The sequence below is a fragment of the Rhea americana genome, unplaced genomic scaffold (assembly GCF_003343005.1).
Source record: "Rhea americana isolate MKP2758 unplaced genomic scaffold, rheAme1 scaffold_195, whole genome shotgun sequence".
Taxonomy (NCBI): domain Eukaryota; kingdom Metazoa; phylum Chordata; class Aves; order Rheiformes; family Rheidae; genus Rhea; species Rhea americana.
This window is the reverse complement of record NW_028186094.1, coordinates 1,269,087-1,287,927: the sequence shown is the minus strand read 5'-3', so window position 1 is coordinate 1,287,927 and position 18,841 is coordinate 1,269,087. Positions and strand designations below refer to the sequence as shown.

At 45.9% G+C, this 18,841-nt stretch overlaps 2 protein-coding genes across 7 annotated transcripts in view; one reads left to right on the top strand and one right to left on the bottom strand.

The window, feature by feature from the left end:
- Positions 1-13,958, top strand: part of EYA3 (EYA transcriptional coactivator and phosphatase 3) — a 66,934-nt gene extending 52,976 nt beyond the window's left edge. For all 6 annotated transcript variants that reach the window (XM_085302990.1, XM_085302989.1, XM_085302986.1 and 3 more), the window contains 7 exons: positions 526-615; positions 2,324-2,382; positions 4,415-4,575; positions 6,152-6,266; positions 8,979-9,100; positions 9,381-9,481; positions 10,318-13,958. In XM_085302990.1, coding sequence (XP_085159116.1) covers positions 526-615; positions 2,324-2,382; positions 4,415-4,575; positions 6,152-6,266; positions 8,979-9,100; positions 9,381-9,481; positions 10,318-10,398 — 729 coding nt within the window. In that variant the 3' untranslated portion in view covers positions 10,399-13,958. The remainder of the gene's footprint in view (positions 1-525; positions 616-2,323; positions 2,383-4,414; positions 4,576-6,151; positions 6,267-8,978; positions 9,101-9,380; positions 9,482-10,317) is intronic.
- A 2,043-nt stretch (positions 13,959-16,001) lies between these two features.
- XKR8 (XK related 8) overlaps positions 16,002-18,841 on the bottom strand; it is a 3,500-nt gene continuing 660 nt past the window's right edge. The window contains exons 2-4 of the mRNA XM_085302999.1: positions 18,291-18,408; positions 17,931-18,127; positions 16,002-16,982 (exon numbers count right to left, since the gene is read on the bottom strand). Coding sequence (XP_085159125.1) covers positions 16,243-16,982; positions 17,931-18,127; positions 18,291-18,408 — 1,055 coding nt within the window. The 3' untranslated portion in view covers positions 16,002-16,242. The remainder of the gene's footprint in view (positions 16,983-17,930; positions 18,128-18,290; positions 18,409-18,841) is intronic.

The following is an 18,841-nucleotide window of genomic DNA, read 5'->3' as shown; positions in this document are numbered from 1 at the left end:
TGTGGTGGTGCTTTTAACTTGTTGCCTTTCTAGGGTGGGGGAAAAACTGTAAATTTGAGTTTATCTAGACTTAGGATATGAATATTGTAAACATTTCCACCGTAATAGTACAAGTCTTAAAATTTCAAACTATCTTTATCATCTTTGGGAACTAATAAGGTCRTAAAACATAGTGAAAAGAAGCATTATTTTCTTCACTGAAATATATTGAAGAATTTCTAATATTTTGTCTGCATTGCTCCTGAAAGTGCATCAGTCCCTGCCATGCAGTACTGAAGTTGTTTTGTTATGTTTTGGCATCAATATATTACCAGAATGTGGGGGTTTTTTGATTCAGTTACTTAAAATTTTAGTAAGAATGTAGTTTGCACCACTGAATCACAGCAGATGGAATTATACCGTATGTAGTGAAATCTCTGTGCAACTTGATTGATCAAAACTTTATTGCAATTTACTTTCAGCCTGTAAGCAAGGTGAATTTACATTTTCTCCTCTCCCTCCTTTTCTTCTCCCCTGTCCTGGCAGGATCCAACTCTAGTGATTGGCTCAGGTCTGTCCATGGAGGAGATGATTTTTGAAGTAGCTGATACTCACTTGTTTTTCAATGACTTGGAGGTATGTGGCAAGTGTTTTTGAAAGGCAAAACGTCCACATTGCCTAATTAGAGATACACTGTGTTGTTTGTGAGGGTAGATGTGCTTCACAGCTGCTTAAGGATAAAACTTAACAGTATCTTCCAAAACTGRAGAGGTTCTCTGCACAGCAAGATCACAGAGATGTTCTGGAGACTTGTAGGTCACAAGCTCTCCTTCCTCTCTTACACATTTCAGCTTGTACCTATAGGAGTGACAAGAGTGATTATGTTGTGGTTTCCCTCTGGACTGCAAAGCACTTGATTTTCCCTGACCCTGCTTTGAAATGGAGAACAGAGACATAGGAAAGACAGTGACCTTGAATATGTCAATTCTCACGGCTGTGGGAAAGCCAGGAACGAAATCCAGTTTCTGGACTGAAGAGTGAATGTCCTAAATATGTTAACAAGGCTGTAGATTGTATCTGGTAATGGTAAACCAGAGACAATACCTCAGTAGTGATAGCTGGAAAACTAAGAGCATCTGTAAGAAAATGATGTGATGATTTTGAGCCAGCATGGGACAAAATCTTCTCTGACAAAGCAGAAAGTTCCTGATAGTGGAAAACCTTAAACAAGCTGCACAACATCACTCCCTTCAGACAAGAAAGTGAGGAACACTCAAAGACACAGAAAGACATGTAGTCCCAAAGCAGTGCAGCTGAAACTGTAGTGTAGAAAGCAGATTTCCTGACGCTTGTGTCTTAATGGATATTCAAGACCAACAATGTGGATACATGAACCTAACTTACAGAATTCACAGACTTAGTCTTAAGCAGAATGTGGAGGGTGAAGCTTTAAGAGTATGTTCGTTGCTGTGCAAATGCTGGCGAAAGACAGGATGCTTCTATTAATGCGGAAGGAAACTTAAATTAATTTTGCATTTTAATTTTACATCTTCTGTGGCCATTTCCTGCTGTGGACTTTGCAAAGGTGACAATGGAAGTCATATCCCTGCTGTAGCCAAAAAAAACCCCAAAACCAAAAATACAATTTTTTGTGCTGGAAAGGCAGTCACTGACACATTAACTATGCATTCATGACTCCTTTTTGAAAGTGTCATTACTAGCAGCAGTAGGAAGTTTTTGAGATGGGGAAGATTTACTCCTAGTTCTAAAGCATTTGCAGCTTATCTCTGGACTAAATCAACTGTACGAAGCTCCACAGTTTTGTCAGTGCACATTGATATTTCATTCCAAGATTTATGCTTTGGCTCTTCAGTAACAGAACCGTCTTTTGCATCGATGACGTGACATATCAACACCAGATAATGTAGTTTGGGGATGTTTTGGTTTTGGCTTTGTTATGTGAAATGGCAAAACGGATTTCAAATGACAAGTGAGCCTTGACTGCAGCCTGATTTGTCAGGCATTGAGTTTTCTTTTTTGCAGACAAATCGAAATGTCATAGAAATATGCTTTTTTTCAGACATTTCTGGTAATTCAAATTGTTGTCTTGAGAAGAACCTGCAGGTGTGGAGAAATAAAATAWAGTTTTGAAAAACAAAGATAGTGAAAGTTATCCATAGGTTTGTGGAGGCAGTATGGCATGATTTTTTCCTGTTGAAGCATGAGAGTTTGTTTTTTTTTTTTAATATCACTTTTTTTTAAGCTGTGTTTCTGGATTATAACTCTGACTTTCTCTCTCTCTCTCTCTTTTTTTTCTTCTTCTTCTTCTTCTTTTTTTGAACAGGAGTGTGACCAGGTACACATAGATGATGTGGCATCTGATGACAATGGCCAAGATTTAAGGTGGTGTACTGAGGAATGCATGAAATGTATAGCTGATATAATCTGCTCTTGGGGGGCACTTCCAAAACAAACTAACTAAATGTGGTTAAGTGTTAGCATTGTTTGGGGGATAAAACCCGGCAAGCAAAGTTGGCTTGCTGAATAGTTTTTCTTTCAAAACCTACAAAAGATTAAAACTTTGGGAATTACTCCAAACTTCGGTGATCTTGATCTCTGAAAGTCTCCCTACAGTCTGTCTCCTGTTGCCTTGCAGATACTATGCAGAATGTTTTTAGCAGGCATAAAATCTGCCTGCAACATAGGTTAATTCAGATGCCTAGATAGGCTATTAGAGATTTTGATTTACCCACACTGACATCAGCTAGGGGCACATGAGATTAGCTTGCTCGGGACACTGTGCTTGGACAGAAGAGGCACGTAATGTATTACATCTTGTGCCACTTAAGTTTAGTTCTTCAGCTGTTTATGCCTAAGTAATTGCCTCCCCCATCCTGACTAGGGAAGGGGAAGGTGTCTGAAAGTCTGTAGAAGCGGAGCGGCCTCAAAATAGGTGACCAGTGAGAAGCTGCCACTTTATACTAACTGTGCTCCTATGTTTGTAGGTGATCCCTCATGCACTACCCCAAAGAAATTGCTTGTACAAGTCTGTGTAGAGCTTATTGCTTCATATTTTATTCCTGTGGTTTTTGAGCTTCACTTTAAGGTGGACTTTTCACCCCAGCTTTGTGTTTGTCTTTCAGACAATATTAAGACAAATTGAGAATGGCTCTACCTTAAAATGAGGGTGGCAGCTGTTTGGTGACATCCCTCTGATATTTATGCTGTTGAATTCTTTAAATGCCATTGTTGACAAAAACAAGGTTTGGGATATTTGAGGGCTCCAAGAGATAGGCAAGACCCATGACAGTGCTTACTTGATGCAATCAAAGTATGAAGTTTCACCAAAAAGATCTATAGGATGACAGTGGCAATGTTTATAGTGGTATTTGCATACGTTTAACTTGGACTGCCTACCCAGTCCTTGAGGAAGAACAGATCAGTGTTCTCAGGTACAGAACCTGAGCATAACCTAGATCCTAGATATTTTTATTTTTCACTTTTACAGAACTTTACCAAAACATTGCCATGTAACAAAAGTAAAGTGAGGCCCAAGAGGTTAAAAAAAAAATCTAGTGTTCAAAAATAAACAATAAAAATATAAAGTGGCTCTTTCAGGAAGCAGTGATGTAGAACGCCATGTCCTTGTTATATGTATTGAGAAAGATTTTAATTACAAAGGGGCTATAGAATGATGTTTGGAACTGTCCTAAAAGACAGGATAAATCAATCGAAGAGCTCACTGTTGCTAAATGGGCTCCCTCACCCCAGCCAAGACCCAGCTGTGCATTACCGCTGCCTGCTTGAATCAGCTCATGTTTTGGTTGATCCTGTGTGAGCTAACTGTGTGCCCTATCAGGGTGGGAAGGAGGGGTGGTGGTTTTGTGCTGTGTTAGTGTGTTGAACTGACTCATGAAAAGGTCTGAGAATCGCTTGTCTATGGAGGAGGAAAAAAATATTGGGCAAAGGGAATGTGGTGGACCTTGCTGCAGTCGTGAGCTGGTCAGTCATCTGCTCATGCAGCTGTACTCTCCAAAGACACACAGACTATGTTTGATGCATAATGCTGGAATTTCACTATCAGATAAGAGAGAGTTAATGGGAACGATGTTTTGTATTGCAGAGAAGTGAATCGTCAAAGAGCAAAGGAAGGTTTGGTAGAGGGAGGGGTGAGAGAGGAGTTGAATCAATACATTTCAGTATATTTTAAGAGATGCTGAACTACTTAGAATCAGCAGCAAGAGTAGTTGGATATTAGAGTTCATAGTTCAGAGAAGCCAGTCTCCACTGTCAGCAGTGTAATGTTAGTTGTGTAGAGTTCCTCTCCCTAGGGCTTTTCTAGCTACTGCCAGAGCTGAAGTCTGCAAGCCAGCCAGAAAGATTGTAGTGATCCTGCTGCTATTGCACATATAACAGATCTGGTTTTCTGAAATAGCAACTATAATTTCTCCACGGACGGCTTCAGTGGCTCAGGAAGTAATGCAAACCACAGCTCATCAGTTGGCGTCCAGGGTGGAGTGGACTGGATGAGAAAACTGGCATTCCGTTACCGCAGGGTTCGAGAGATCTATGACAAATATAAAAGTAACGTTGGAGGTGAGTGTTCACATACACTGATATATGACTGCTAAACACCATTCTCCTAATGCTAAAAAAGATCAAACCTCCATGGAATTCAAGAGGATTTTCATCACCTGGTTCTTCTATTTCTGAATTCAGTGGGCACATACAATTTTCAAGGGATATTATGAGATATATGCAAGAAGTACTACTTTTAAAACTGAATGGCAGTCCAGTGCAATCTACAAGTTATCATGTAGACAGAGGCAATTAGTCCTATATTTAAGAGAATGATTTGATGAAGACAATGTCTCTTTGCTACTTTTGCATGAAAAGCTACATACCACTCTTAAAACAGACTTAAATGGTTATATATCGCTCTTCCTTGAAGGCCTTAGCAAGCCTTTTCACCTATGTGCTCACAAAATCTATATTTTGATGTGCCATTGCCAAGAAATAGTACCCACTCTTTTGACTGGTGCGGTCACAATCTGATGTGACCTTTATAAATTCTGTTTGTATTCACTTGAATTTTTCTAATTTTGCTTCCATTCYAATGCCAGAGCAGTGATTATCTGGCAGATATCAAATATAGATGATAGTGCTGTTTAGTCTGAATCTTAGCATTAAGGGCCTTAGGGATGGTGTACAGTTGGATCATCTGACTGGATGGCTTGGGCTGGTAGGTTGTGTGTTTGGGTACCCTCAGTCCATACAAAACAGAAATTTGATATGACATTTTCTTGGTTGTATTTTCTTACATGCAGGGTGATCAAAATTACCGCCTTTAGCCTTAGAAATCAATTAACATAGGCCTGTATTTCAGTATGCCACAATTACCTCAATTCTGGTAACGATCAGTATAGTTATTACATGTTTTACATGTGGCAAACCTGGATACAGAGTTTTTTCAGGACCTGTATAAGACCACATGGTAAATAAGCCAGCAGCACAGCCCAAAATTAATCCCTTGTGTGACCTTATTATCAGAGGGCTACCATACTTCAGGGATATAGTGAGGAGATTTGGGGCAGGAGTGAGGAGGGGGGTTCTTCTGCATGACTGGAAATTGGGTGGAAACATTTCAGGCTCAAGTGCTCATTTTTTGCTCAGTTGTATTTAATAATGGGAACAGGCTTGGGATGTAGTGTCTGTTTCTGGCTGCTTTTAATTTGCAGCTAGATGCTTTCAGACAATAGTATCTAAGAGGCATTAAAATGGTAAAAGTTCTCAGGCATATGTTGAGCAGAAAGTCAGAATGGGCGTACTCAGTAATTCTTTCCTCTACTGTGTGTGTCCTCAGATAACGTCTATTATCATGAGTGTTTTGTACTAGAGAAATGCAGTTCATTATGTGTATCCTAAGAAATGGTTCTAAATAGAGAAAAATATCTGCCCCATTCTCCACAGGCAGAATCACAGATCGGTGGCTAGGCTTGTCTGTATGATTGGAGGTTGTTTCCTCCCATTCTTTTGTGACCTTCTTGGGTTTCAGATGATTTCAGTACAGTGTCACTTATTGCAGAACCGATAGATGTTAGATTGAGCTATGACCATCTCCGTATTAGATTTATTAACTCAGTTGAGAAAACTTTTGTTGCCTCCATTCCAGGCCTTCTTAGCCCACAGAAGAGGGAAGCTCTGCAACGACTACGGACTGATATAGAAGTGCTAACGGATTCCTGGCTAGAAACTGCATTAAAGTCCCTGCTACTTATACAGTCCAGGTATGGAAACTGGAGACATGCACATGTTGCTTTCTCAGCCATTCTTCTCACTTAGATTTGCACGTAGTACTGCACTGCAGTAATGTTTCTGTAAAATATCATTGCTTGTCACAGGTACTGGGAAACAAAGTCAAAGGATGCGGGAACTCCATTCCTCAGAGCTCTACGAGATTTTTCTACTGCAATGTCTGTCAATAGGAAGGTCCCCTTAATAGGATTGTGGTTGCAAATTTGCATTTCTGAAGGAAGATTGCTATTCTGCTGGAATTTCCAGAACAAAATGGCAGAATCACAGTGTGGTTGAGGTTGGAAGGGACTGTTAGAGATCACCTAGTCCAATACCCTTGCTCAAGCAGGGTCACCTACAGCAGGTTGCCTAGGAGACTACCGAGATGGCTTTTGAATATCTCCATGGATGGAGACTTCACAACTTCTCTGGGCAACCTGTCCCAGTGCTCACAATAAGAAAGGGCTTTCCTTCTGTTCAGATGGAACTTCCTATATTTTGGTTTGTGGCCATTGCATCTTGTCCTGTCACTGAGCACCACTGAGGTAGACTTTGGCTCTGTCCTCTCTACTCCCTCCCTTCAGATATTTAAACGTATTGCTAAGATCCACCCTCAGTGATCTTTTCTTCAGGYAGAGTCCCAGCTCTCATTGCCTTTCCTCCTATGAGAGATGCTTCAGTCCCTTCCTCTCCTTAGTAGCCCTTTGCTGGACTTGCTCCAGTAACTCTATGTATCTCTTGTCTTGGGGATCCCAGAGCTGGACACAGGACTGCAGGTGTGGCCTCACCAGGTCTGAGGAGAGGGCAAGGGTCACTTTCCTCAACCTACTGGCAACGCTCTTCCTTATGTAACCCAGGATACCCATGGCCTTTTTGGCCCCAAGGGCACATTGCTGGCCYGTGTTCAACTTGGTGTCCACCAGGACCCCCAGGACCTTCTGCAGAGCTGCTTTCCAGGTGGTTGGCCCATGGTCTGTCCTGGTGTCTGGGCTTAATTCCTCCCTAGGTGCAGGACTCTGTACTTCCCTTTGTTGAACTTCGTGAGTCCCTCTCTTCCCATCTCTCCAGACTACTGAGGTCCTTCTGAATGGCAGCACAGTCCTCTGATGCATCAGCTAATCCTCCCATTTTTGTATCATCAGCAAACTTACCAAAGGGGCATCCCATCCTATCATCCAGGTTGCATATAAACTAATTGGACACATTAGACTGGACCCAGACTTAACCTCTGGGGGACACTGCTAGCCACAGGCCTCCAGCTAGACTTTTGGCCACTGATGACACCACTCTGAGCTTGGCCATTCAGCCAGTTTTCAGTCCACCTCGCTGTCTACTCCTCTTGCCCATACTTCCTCAGCTTGCCTTTGAGGATGTTATGGGAGATCATGTCAAAAGCCTCACCGAAGTTAAGGTAGACAACATCCATTGCTCTCCCCTCATATACCCAGCCAGTCATTCCATTTTAGAAGACTGTCAGGTTGGTTAAGCCTGATTTCTCCTTTGTTAGTCCATGCTGACTACTCCTGATCACCTTCTTATCCTTTATATGCTTGGGAATGGTATCCAGGATTGATCAGCTGCTCCATCCCCTTCCCAGGGATTGATGTGAGGTTGCCTATCCTGTAGTTCCCTGGCTCCTCCTCCTTGCCTTTTCTGAAGACTGGAGGGACATTTGTTTTCTTCTTGTCCTCAGGCACCTCTCCTGATTACCATGACTTTTCAATGATGATCAAAAGCGGCCTTGCAGTGATATCAGCCAGCTTCTTCAGCACTCATGGGTGCATGCCATCAGGGCCCACGGACTTGTGCATCTCCAGTTTGCTTACGTAATCATTTGTTACTTGATTTTTTTTTTAATCCTTCTGTCAAGAAAGCAAGCCTCAGAGCTTCTCAACAAGAAATTGGCAAAGCCTTCAGGGGCCAGTTGCCAAACCTGAGAACATCAGTATGGAGCCACCCTATCCCCAGCCACCTTGAAGTTGTGAGGTTCAACTGACTCCCACCACTTTTCAGACTCCAGCAGCCAGAGACCCCAGCCCACTGGGTAGTCTCAGAAACTGAACACTGTTGCTTTCTCCCTGACGTCGCATTTGCTAGTGGCTTACCATCTTCTCTTACACTTCAGTGATGTATTTTTGAATGAATTTAAAGAACTTTCATTTCTTGAAGATCTTGGAGCAGCATTTGCTGAGTTTTATGCTCTGTGAAATAGTGTTTTCTGCCCAAAAGCAGTTGTGTGAAGTCCAAATGAGTCATTTCCCATAGTTCTCCTAGATACTGAAGAAAAGGAGCCTTTGCTGGATTTTTTTGTGTGGAGACCCCCGGTAGTGGTGTTATAGTGATTAGTATAAATTTATCTGAACAATTAAAAAGAGAAGGTCATAGCAGTAGAAAAGGTTCAGGTTCTTCTAAAAGATACAAAGTGCAGCTTGCAGGGCAGAAGGGATGCTTATGTGCATGTGTGCACACATATGCATGTGTAAAGGCATGGTGGAGTCAAAGGAAGGGGTTCTCTGTTTTTGGCTTCCTTTGAGCATTTGTCAAAGAAAAAAAAAAGTATTGAAATCTTGGCCTAAAAAGGCTCTGGGAAAGCAGAGAAGCAAAGTGCACAGTGCTTTGGAAAGCTGAGCAGCTGCCCAGATCAGCCTTTTGCACTACTGGATGTGGATGTTCTTTTTACAAGTGCTTTTTTTTTTTCCTTTTAGAAAAAACTGTGTGAACATCCTGATCACAACCACCCAACTTGTGCCAGCTCTTGCCAAAGTTCTCCTCTATGGATTGGGCGAAGTGTTCCCTATTGAAAATATTTATAGTGCTACAAAAATAGGTAAGTGGTTGTGCTTAGTACCTACCACTGAGATCTCTGTTGTGGGTTAGCTGAGATTTTTATGTAAGAAACAGGATTTTTGCAGATGAGTTGCCCATTTTGGTTGCTGTGATCCAGTTGGCCATGCAAACGGTAATAGAGTTGGCCTTACAAGTCAAAATGGATGTCCTCCTCTTCCCAGTAACACAAAAATGTGTTCTTGTACTGGGAAGAAGGGGCATGATCAACCCTCTGGTACTGTCTGCCTAAGAGTGATTTTAACAGAATCTTCTTTYGGCAGGTAAAGAGAGCTGTTTTGAGAGGATCGTGTCACGATTTGGAAAGAAGGTCACCTACGTGGTAATTGGAGATGGGCGCGATGAAGAGGTTGCAGCAAAGCAGGTGGGTGCCTGAGTCTACAGACTGGGATGTGGGTTGGTGCAATGGGGAGAAACAGCAGCAGCCTTTTTCTGCAAGGACTCTCCAGGGCTGTATTCCTCAGGCCAGAAACAGATAGGGGAGCTTTTGCCTTTGATGCAGAAAAGATCATTCACTACATTTAAGATGGGGAGTTATCTGTCTCTTGATGGTTTTATGTTTGTTCTGCTCTTGTTCAGATTTGTAGTTAATGTGTACTTGTCTGCTAGTGTGGCATTGTCCTTGTACAATAGTGTCTTGATGTTATCATAGAATGAGGCTATTAATCAATATTGTACAATTTCTCTGAAGCCCTGAATGAGCCAGGACTCAATTGCCAGCAATCAAATAGTTAGACAACACCTACCATTAGTCTGAATTGCAAGACAGGAGCAAATGGTTTGGACAGAATGAATGGGTTGTCCAGTTGTGCTAATTGAAAGCAGTGAGGTGCACAGACTGCTGCCAGGACAGAGTCTCTGTAGGCTTCACTCTGCCATATGGCAGTGTAGTCATCTATACAGATTCCCTGGGAGCCCTGCAAAGGCTTTTCTCTGTGAAGCAGCAGCTCACAGCTGGGCACTGAGATTTCCATCACGATTGTGTGGAGCAGCTGAAAGACAGTGATGRTGCCTGTCATGAACAGATGTGCAGATGAGACAGGCTTCTAGCATCAGTACACATATGGCTGGGATAAATCCTGAACATGGTACGCTCAGACAGTGCCATCTCAAAGGCTGTGTTGCTTGATTCTACAGGTTAACTCTACTTAGCTGTAAAATCACTCTGATAAAACTAACTTTGTCATCTTTTTGTTACAGCACAACATGCCTTTCTGGAGGATCACAAATCATGCAGACCTTGTGTCCCTTCACCAAGCCCTCGAATTAGACTTCCTGTAAGAAGTTGGAGCATAGGCATGACTGCAGCTCCTACAAGCCTTCTCCGTCTCTGAAGAGGCAGAAATCTCATACGTTTGGGGACTCACTTTTCAGCTTGATGAAGAAAACACAGCTAATGCAAATTGTACAGTAGAAAGTGGCACCAGGTCATTTCCTCAGGAGCACAGGCCCTATCAGGTACAAAGGTGTCATATAAAGAAGCACTGGACTCGTTGCTAGAGCTTGTCTGAAGAAGAGACTTACGAAAGCCAGCTGAATTCTTCTAGCAGGTAGTCTCCAGAGGGGCAATCCAGTAGCGGAAGTGTTTGTAAGAGCCTTCTCCTTTCTAATCAACTTAGCTATAGCACCCAAGTAAATACAAAACCTTATTTTTATAGAAAAATACTGTTGGCAGAGCTGAACCTCCCTTGTTTCACAAAGCCAAAAAGATTTATTGTTTTTTTCCATGGGAAATATTAATGAAAATGGCAAAAATACCTCTGTTGCTGTGAAATGTGTCCTCTCTCCTTCTGTGTGTGTTCAAAGCAGTTAATTTATTACAATTTCCTTACATTGTTTCCTCAACGTGAGATTACTGGAAAATAGAGAAGAGGATGTTTCTGGAATAAGTAGTTCCTTGTAGAGGAAAGTACTGGGGTTCCCAGTTATCCCACTGGTTTCTAGTCAATGTGTGCACATTGCTCATGGCCCCAAGCCCTATTTACAAGCTGGAGATCATTGAATTCCAGCTATCCATGATCTAGACTGTAGATCCCACAGATTTGCCCTGCAAGGGAGAAGGAAATTGCCTGTGAACATTACGTACAGTAGAGCACTATGCAGACAGTGCTCAGATGTGAACTTTTGGCCCTGGAATAATTTGAGAGAGAACTAAAGCCTCATGAATGTTATGAAGAAGGGTACAGTAATTACCCTTCACCTCTGCTTTCCTGATTCCATTTGTGTGAGTGAGTTCCATTAAGTAGAATCAGGTTCAAATTCCTTGTATTCTTCTTTGCATTAGCCTAACTACATAGGTAGAAACAACTTAAAGAAAACCCTTGTTAAGAGGGACTTAATTTTCTAGGACACTGTGACTTGGCAGCCTGGAGCACACTGGCCATGGGACTGATGGTTAGACTGATTTTTCTGCTACCATCTCAGAAGAAAAAGGCTGGAGCTGGTGACCTGCAGTAGCACTAGCCAGAAATAGCCAGCTGGAGACTCGGGACTGGAATGGGAAGCTTGAGCCAGACTGGTTTTGGTGCCAGGTCAGGCTTTGTTCAGTGGCACTTTCCTCCTCCCTGTGCCCCAATAGCACCAAGTTAGCAGGTGTCTGAGGTTTCTGTGCAGAGGACAGATGTCTTCTAATCCCCATCACATACCTCTGCTTTTCATGCTGAGCCAAGCACAGCTGCCTTCAGAGCATTTCAGACATCTGGTCTCTGGCCCTAGGGTCACCCACGGGGGACTGGTGTGAAAGGCCCAGCATTTTGCTCTGAGGAGGACACTGACCCAGTTAGGCTTTGCCCATGGAAGCATGTGATGTGTTTACCCCACTTCATACTGTTAATTACTGAGGAATAATTCCCATCAGCGCTGGGGGATTTGCTGGCAGCTCTGACACGAGAGCTCAGRCCAGCGCAGCACACGCTCTAGCATGGAGGAGTGACTGTTGTTACGTGGATGTTGGTTCCTGTCCTGGCTCCCATCACTACCAGTGAGATGGTGCCTAGAGCAAGTAATTTGGAYTCCCAGAGCTGATTGGCAGGACACAGAGATCTTTGTATTAAATGTTCATAGCTTCAGTTTTGGTTTGGATGGAGAAGGAAAGGAAAAAAAAAATAGTAGTTCCTCTTTCTTGAAGATGCTGAAGTCCTGGGAGCAGTCTGCTTTTCCATCCAGCTCCTTGCTAGGTGTTAGCCTTGTGCTCTGATTTCAAGCAGACAAACTGTGTTTGCATATCCCCCCCAGAAAACCTCAGCTTCAGGAGCATACCCTGTATGTTGAAGCTGCTGTCTGTGAGCAGCATAACATCTCCTGTTGGAAAATCTGAGGAACTTCACTGACAGCTGCAGCCTGCTGGTCCAGTAGTAGCCCTTGAAGCAATCTTGGAACATGCTCAAGTGAACAGCAGTAGGATTTGAACAAAAGCATGAACTGGAGCCTGCTAGACAAATAAACGACATGTACTCCCATGCATCATGTGCACAGGGTGGAGAGACTAAGTATGGGTGTGCCCAGGGTATTGGGGGAGTCTGCAGGTGTGTGTTGGAAGGGTGTTTCATAGCAGGGTGGGCCCCGTGCAGAGCAGAGGAGGAGGGATGCCAGGGCTACAGCTTCCTTACACTTAGATCCATAGTCTAGTTCCTTTGAGGTCCCCATAAAGCCTAGTTACCATGTCAGTCCCAGAGACAGTCTGGGAGAAAGTGAGCCATGTGAAACCATGTTAGTTCTGTGGGTTTCAGATGTTATCAGAAGATCAGGACTTCTTTGAAGTCACAGAGAAGTCTGTGCTGGTTCTCAAACATCTCTCTGAGGGTCACCAGCCTATCCGGAGGTCTCCTGTAAGCATTCTTGTGTGGTATTTCAGCCTCTGCAACAACCTCTTCAGAACACGTGTCTTGTACTCCAGCAAGCTTAACTTTGGGATTGAAACCTGTGCCTTAACCTCCCGCCGTCTGGCTTGGGCAAGTGTCTCCTTTGCTTCATTAACTGTAAAAAAAAGTAGCTTGCAGGGGAGAGCCTTGGTGTCCTGCGTTGGAGGTGGGATGTGTTTTGCCCAGGTGCTCACAGCAAGTGCTGGAACTGAGGTACCAAGCAGCCCGGCAGCCAGCAGGCTTTGCTTTGTGTTTGTTTACTTCAAAATGTTTTAAGGAAATTTTAAAATGTCAGCAAAATTTTAGCTGAATGTGAAACTATTGCAGCCAGTGACATTTCATACTGATATTTATACGATGTCTCCTTGAATGTATGTAAAATACTTTTCTAAGAGGAGGTTGATGATACATTTCTGTGTTCATGTCGAATAAAGGTTAACCTGACTATTTTATTTTTTCCTCTGCTGGCTGACTTCAAGAATCTGCCTGTCTCTGAGGTGTCAGGAACAGCATCTTTATGCAAGATTTGATTTGCTTCTTTGTCTCTTTGCTCTCCTGTCATTTCCAAACCGCCTGTAGTCGAACTGGTGACGAGTCTGAATAGCTGAATAACAGATCAAGGCTTTCTCTGGCTGGTGGTGCTCACTCACAGCCTGCTTGGGTGCTGCACGGGCAGCCTCTGCCCTCACCTTGAGCTTCATTCTGCTTCACTGCAGCCCCCTAGGTTTTGAGATCTGATTCGCGAATGTTTGCTGCCTCCAAGAGCCCTGGTGGAAAGGGCTGTGTTGGCCCTTGGACTGGAGCATTGCAGAAAGCAGAAGGTCCCACCGGAGCCCACAGCAATGTCATAATGTCACCATCCACGGCAGGGGAGAAGTGAACGTGAGGGCGTTACTGGCTGTGGATCCTTTGACTGTTCATGTTCTGTGTAATTGGAAGTGTCCTATGAACTGGAAAAAAATAAAGTCTTTATTTTCTATAGTCACTGCTCTGGTATGTTCTCTGCCACCCTGCAGTCAGTTCCTGTCCAACGTGAGGGCCCAGGACCTGGGCTGGATCCAGGGTGGGTCCCAGCACAGCACTGTCACTGGCAGCAGTGAGTGGCCTCCTCCTCCTCCCCTCCGGAGTCCTGAAGGGACATCGGTGGCATTGAGGTTATGGCAGGGCTGTGGCAACCAGGATTTAGGCACGTTGTGTTTGAGTAGTGAGTCAGACTCAAACCCTGCCTCTTTCTTTTGCCCAGGGCTGACAAACAGCCTTCGAGTTCGTCCCAAAGCTGTTACTCTGCTGCGGACAGTGTTGTCCTTTGCCAGTGCCCAGCAGAGCGGGGCCTGCCTTGAAGCACCATGCTTCTGTGTGACAGACACGAGGCCCTGGGGCACCAGTTAGACTTTGCTCCAGCTCATGGGGAACCCCCATCTGTTGAGGGAGTCCCATTTCCTTCATGCCCAGGCAGTGCCACCCCTGACAGCAGTGTCATGGATTATTTGGAGCTCATATTTACAGGCCAATGTAGTGTTTGGGTGAACAGGTACCATCCAGCTCAGAAGCCTGCTCCATACCTTCTCTAGTGGTCATTTCAGTTACAGAGCAAGAACTCGCTTAACACCAAAGCCTTTCGGTCTTAGATGTTAATGAGCATGTAGTTATGAACAGGCAAGGATAGCAGACCTTATGCTTTTCTGCTTGAGTAGCTGGCATGCATGGTGCTCTCGCGATAGCCTCACGGTGCTCTTCCCGGCAGGCTTCAGGCCTCAGCACAAGCTGGATGTCGGGCCCAAATCCTGAGCAGGAGGTGAGTTGAACCACATGGTGGCTACAAAGCAGAATGGTCTCACTGGCCAAGGTGTCAGAAGCTGAGCGCTGTGGTATCTGGGCCTGGGCAAGGCATTGGCACCCAGGTGCTGCTGCTGCTGCTTCATGCCAGACTCACATATGAGTGGTTGGACTTACCAGGTTTTTTTTTTGTTTTTTTTTTTTTTTGGGGGGGGTGTGTCTGAGACAACAGTTGCACTACTGGGGGGGGGGGTCCAAAGGTTGGTCCACCTCACTTGGAATAACTTGTCAGCCACTGTCCTGGGCAGGAGCTGCTCCAACAAGTCCCTTCCAGGGCAAGGAGCTCATCCTGGCTCGCACCAACTCAATACAGGCCCTCTGCTCCCTCCCTGGAGCGCACAGCATCTTCTGCAGGACCAACTGAGTMACAGAAAGCAGAGGATCAGCCAAGCAAAGAGTAAAACTCCACCGGGGTGGGGGGGGGTGCTCCCGGTCTGTGCTACCCAGCACAGATTTACAGTTTTGGCCTCCCTGCTCAGAGGACAACCTCTTCAGCAACAGCCTCCTGTGGAGGAGGAACCCCCATGCAGCCAGGAGGGGACCCCAGGGGAAAACAAAACAAAACAAGACAAAGCAAAAAAAAAAACTGCTTAGCAGCTGGGGCTCTGGAGGAGCACACTGCTCAGCCCTGTCCTTGTTTCCACAGGCCTTTGGCCTTCAGGAAAGGCAGGAAGAGACAGAGCAAACATCACAGCTTTTTTTTTTTTTTTTTTTCCTTTCTGTAGGGAATTAACATTTGGAAATGCTCCTATGTTTTCCAAAAGGCAAAGCACTAGCCATGAGGCCAGAGCGCTCTGCTTTTGGACCTCGACTTTGTGTGCTTCCCCAGCACCATGAGGCCACCATACAATCCCCTGCCATAACATGGCAGCAGCCCTACGCCTCCTCTCTGCCAGATAAAGGCTGCATGGAAGCACTCCTGCCTTTTTCCTTCCTTTCTCTCAGCAGGATACTGAGTCACATGTTTATACCAGGCAATCTTTGACCTTCAGAGCAAAACAGCAGAAGCAGGTCTGCAAACTGAATGATCCAACAGCTGCTGCTAAGGAGAGAACCAGCTCTCCAGTACCAGCACCCACATCCATGAGGTGGGGGGGGGGGAGGGAAAGGCCATGGGGAACTGAGCAAACTCAACAGCAGGCACCAGAAGAGGCATAGAAATAAAGGACAGACTTGCAAGTGTTTTTTTTCGGAAAAGACTAATAATAAATAATGAGAGAGGTTGACATGATTGTGCTTCACAATGTGCTGAGTCCACCATTAACAGTCTGGATCTTCTAAGCTGCATAGCAGCAAGAGCCTTGCTATGGACCGTGGGACACTGGGCATTCACAAGTCATCCAAGCAGGACTGGCAAACACATCTCCCCAGCACGCTACATCACTTCAATGAAGCACAGACCTTCCCTGCATATCTGAAGCACTGGGACTCAGACAGCAGTGTCAGCAACAGCACTTCCATTGAGCAAGCTCTGCTCCSCCTGCAAGGAGACTGCAAAATGAGTCTGGGCCAGCCACTGCATTCGCCTGTTCACAACAGCTGGTGCTGAGCCTAAACGAAAATCCAGCCCCTCGGTCCTTGCGCTGACATCCACTTCGTCATGCTCACCCTGTTGCTGCGCCCGCACGTTGGGATGCAGCCATTTGTAGTAGGTGAGTCTCAACACAAGCCCCAAAACGTAGCAGGGCAAGGCAGCAGAAACCACTGGGATGAGGTACAAGTACTCATCGGAGGGTGAACAGCACCAGAGCCAGGACACAGCGAGCAGAATGCTGTCCACCAGGATAAAGCCGTGGTAGATGATACTGCGGTACAACGTTCTTCCCTTTGCCACATTGAACCAGCTGAAGTAGAGGATCACAGCCACTATGGCTCTGTAGAGCTGCTCAGAGCCAGGCGACCCCATGAAGTCTGTCCTCTGCATGTTGACCCAGAAGAACATGGCCAACCACACAAGTGGGAAGTGCACAGCAACACCATACGGCCAGAGCAAGGCAAAGAGGGCAACTGCAAGGATGCRGGGGCAGATGAGGAAAAGGTTCCACAGGAAGTAGATGAAGGAGGAACACAGGCTCAGCTCATACTTATCCCGCAAAAAGGAGCGCAGGGACTGGTGATAATCCAGCAGGGACCAGGTCACACACAGGACAGCAGTGCAGATCCCCACTCCTGCAAACACAGCAGTAGAGCAGACTGAGTAGGGGCTCACACCCTTTGTGCTGCCCTTGTTCCTAATACCTCCCTGGCCAGACGTAGCTAAAAAGAGCTGTCCACAAGCCAGGAAAGTTGCTTCAGAGGCTGCTTCAGAGGGTTATAGCATCAGCATCTCTGTGTCTCCTATTCTGCCCCTGCTTTCCTGCTCTCCTCATGGAGGAGGTTGATGCTGCTCTGTTCCAAGCAGATGTCTCCCTTACCAAGCTTAGCTGGACGAGGAGATGAAGAAGAGGTAATGGGACTGAGTGGCACTGCAGAGCCCACTGCCCTGGCCAGTGAAACCTTCAGCCCATAAAGGCAAGAAATGAGTACTGAGTCAACATGCTGCTGGGCTCTGAGCACTGCCCTTCTTTAGGCCCATTTCATCACAGCAACACTTGCTTAGAAGGCTCTTTCCCATCCCTGGATGGGTACCAAAGCACTTCCCTTCCTCATCAGGCTTTGCTCCACTCTCTGTGTGTGTGTCCACAACAGCATCAGAGTGCCCTGCTTCCCAATACAGCATCCTGACTTCTCTCCTGACCTTTGGGCCTTGACCACACATGTGGGTACAGGACCACTCCATGAAGGGTTCTCTTCAGGCATGGCCGCCTTTAGGAGAGGTAGGGAAATGACCACAGAGGTCTCCCAGCTTTTACTTCCCCCTCCTGGGCCCATCACAGTCCACGAGGACATGTCAGTGTAGGACAAAGGTCCACCCTCTGGTCCATCACATCAAGGAAAAGTGTGATATGGAGAAGAATGACACTTGAGAACCTCAAGCAAGGGCAGAAAAACAGCATCCTGCTGGTTAAAGAACAGCCCACAGCCACCCAACAAGGTCTCTCTCCTGTCCTGGCCTACTTTGACCCTAAGCCTGCATCCCTGAAATTCCCCTCCCTTGGTCCTCGATCACTTCCTTACCTTGGGAAGGCTCTGCCTTGTTTGTCCGCAGGATAACGTAGAGGAGTAAGGTGAGCTGTGGGGTGTTCTCCAGGAAAGTCTCRAAGAGCCGCAGCATGCTGATGTCATGGGAAAGGAAGGCCATGTGGCTTTGCTCCTCCTCTGATGCAGCCTGTGCCCAGAACAGCTTCCAGCCCATTTTCAGAGCACGGAGACACCTGTATGGAGAGATGTAGTGAGGAGCTGCTCCAGGTCAGGAGATAACCAGCAGCAACGCAATGGTCTTATCCGTGATTACATGCAGGTGTTGCAGGACATGGAGCTGCACAACTGGACCTCTCCAATTCAGTTTGGGGTTTATTTTAARAACTATCCTCCTACCCAATTTCTGAGCCAAACACCACAGCTGGGTGAAGTCCAGTGGTGAAACCAAAGTGGAAGCAACGCTTCTTGCTTCCACGTGGAAGGGTGAAACAYGACACCGCTGGCCCGCAAAAATCTAGGGATTTTCATAGGAAACGGGAAGTTTCGCTGCAGCAGCGGCTCTAACAGCACCAGGCAAACCAGAAAGAGTCAGGAGCAAGAGCCACTTTTCCAACCGCTTTCAAAGAGGTTTCCTTTGGTCTTCTCCGGGGGAGCCCCTCTTTGGCCGAGGGCAGGGATACGGGGTGGGGGAATGCAGCTTGGTCAAGTGGGACAAGGGTAAGGAGCTCAAGCTGGTCAGAGGACAGCAGGCAGAGGACCCTCGTGCCGGGGGGCCTCCCTGCCGAGCCGAGCCGAGCCGAGCCGGGAGGCAGCTTGGAGGGAAGGGCAGGCGCTGGGGCCCCGATGCCGCCCACGGAGGGAGCCGCTGGCGCTGCGCCCAAGGCGGGAAGCGGCTCCTCCTTGTGTCAGGGCCAGCCCTGTCCCTGGGCAGCAAGGCAGGGCCGGGC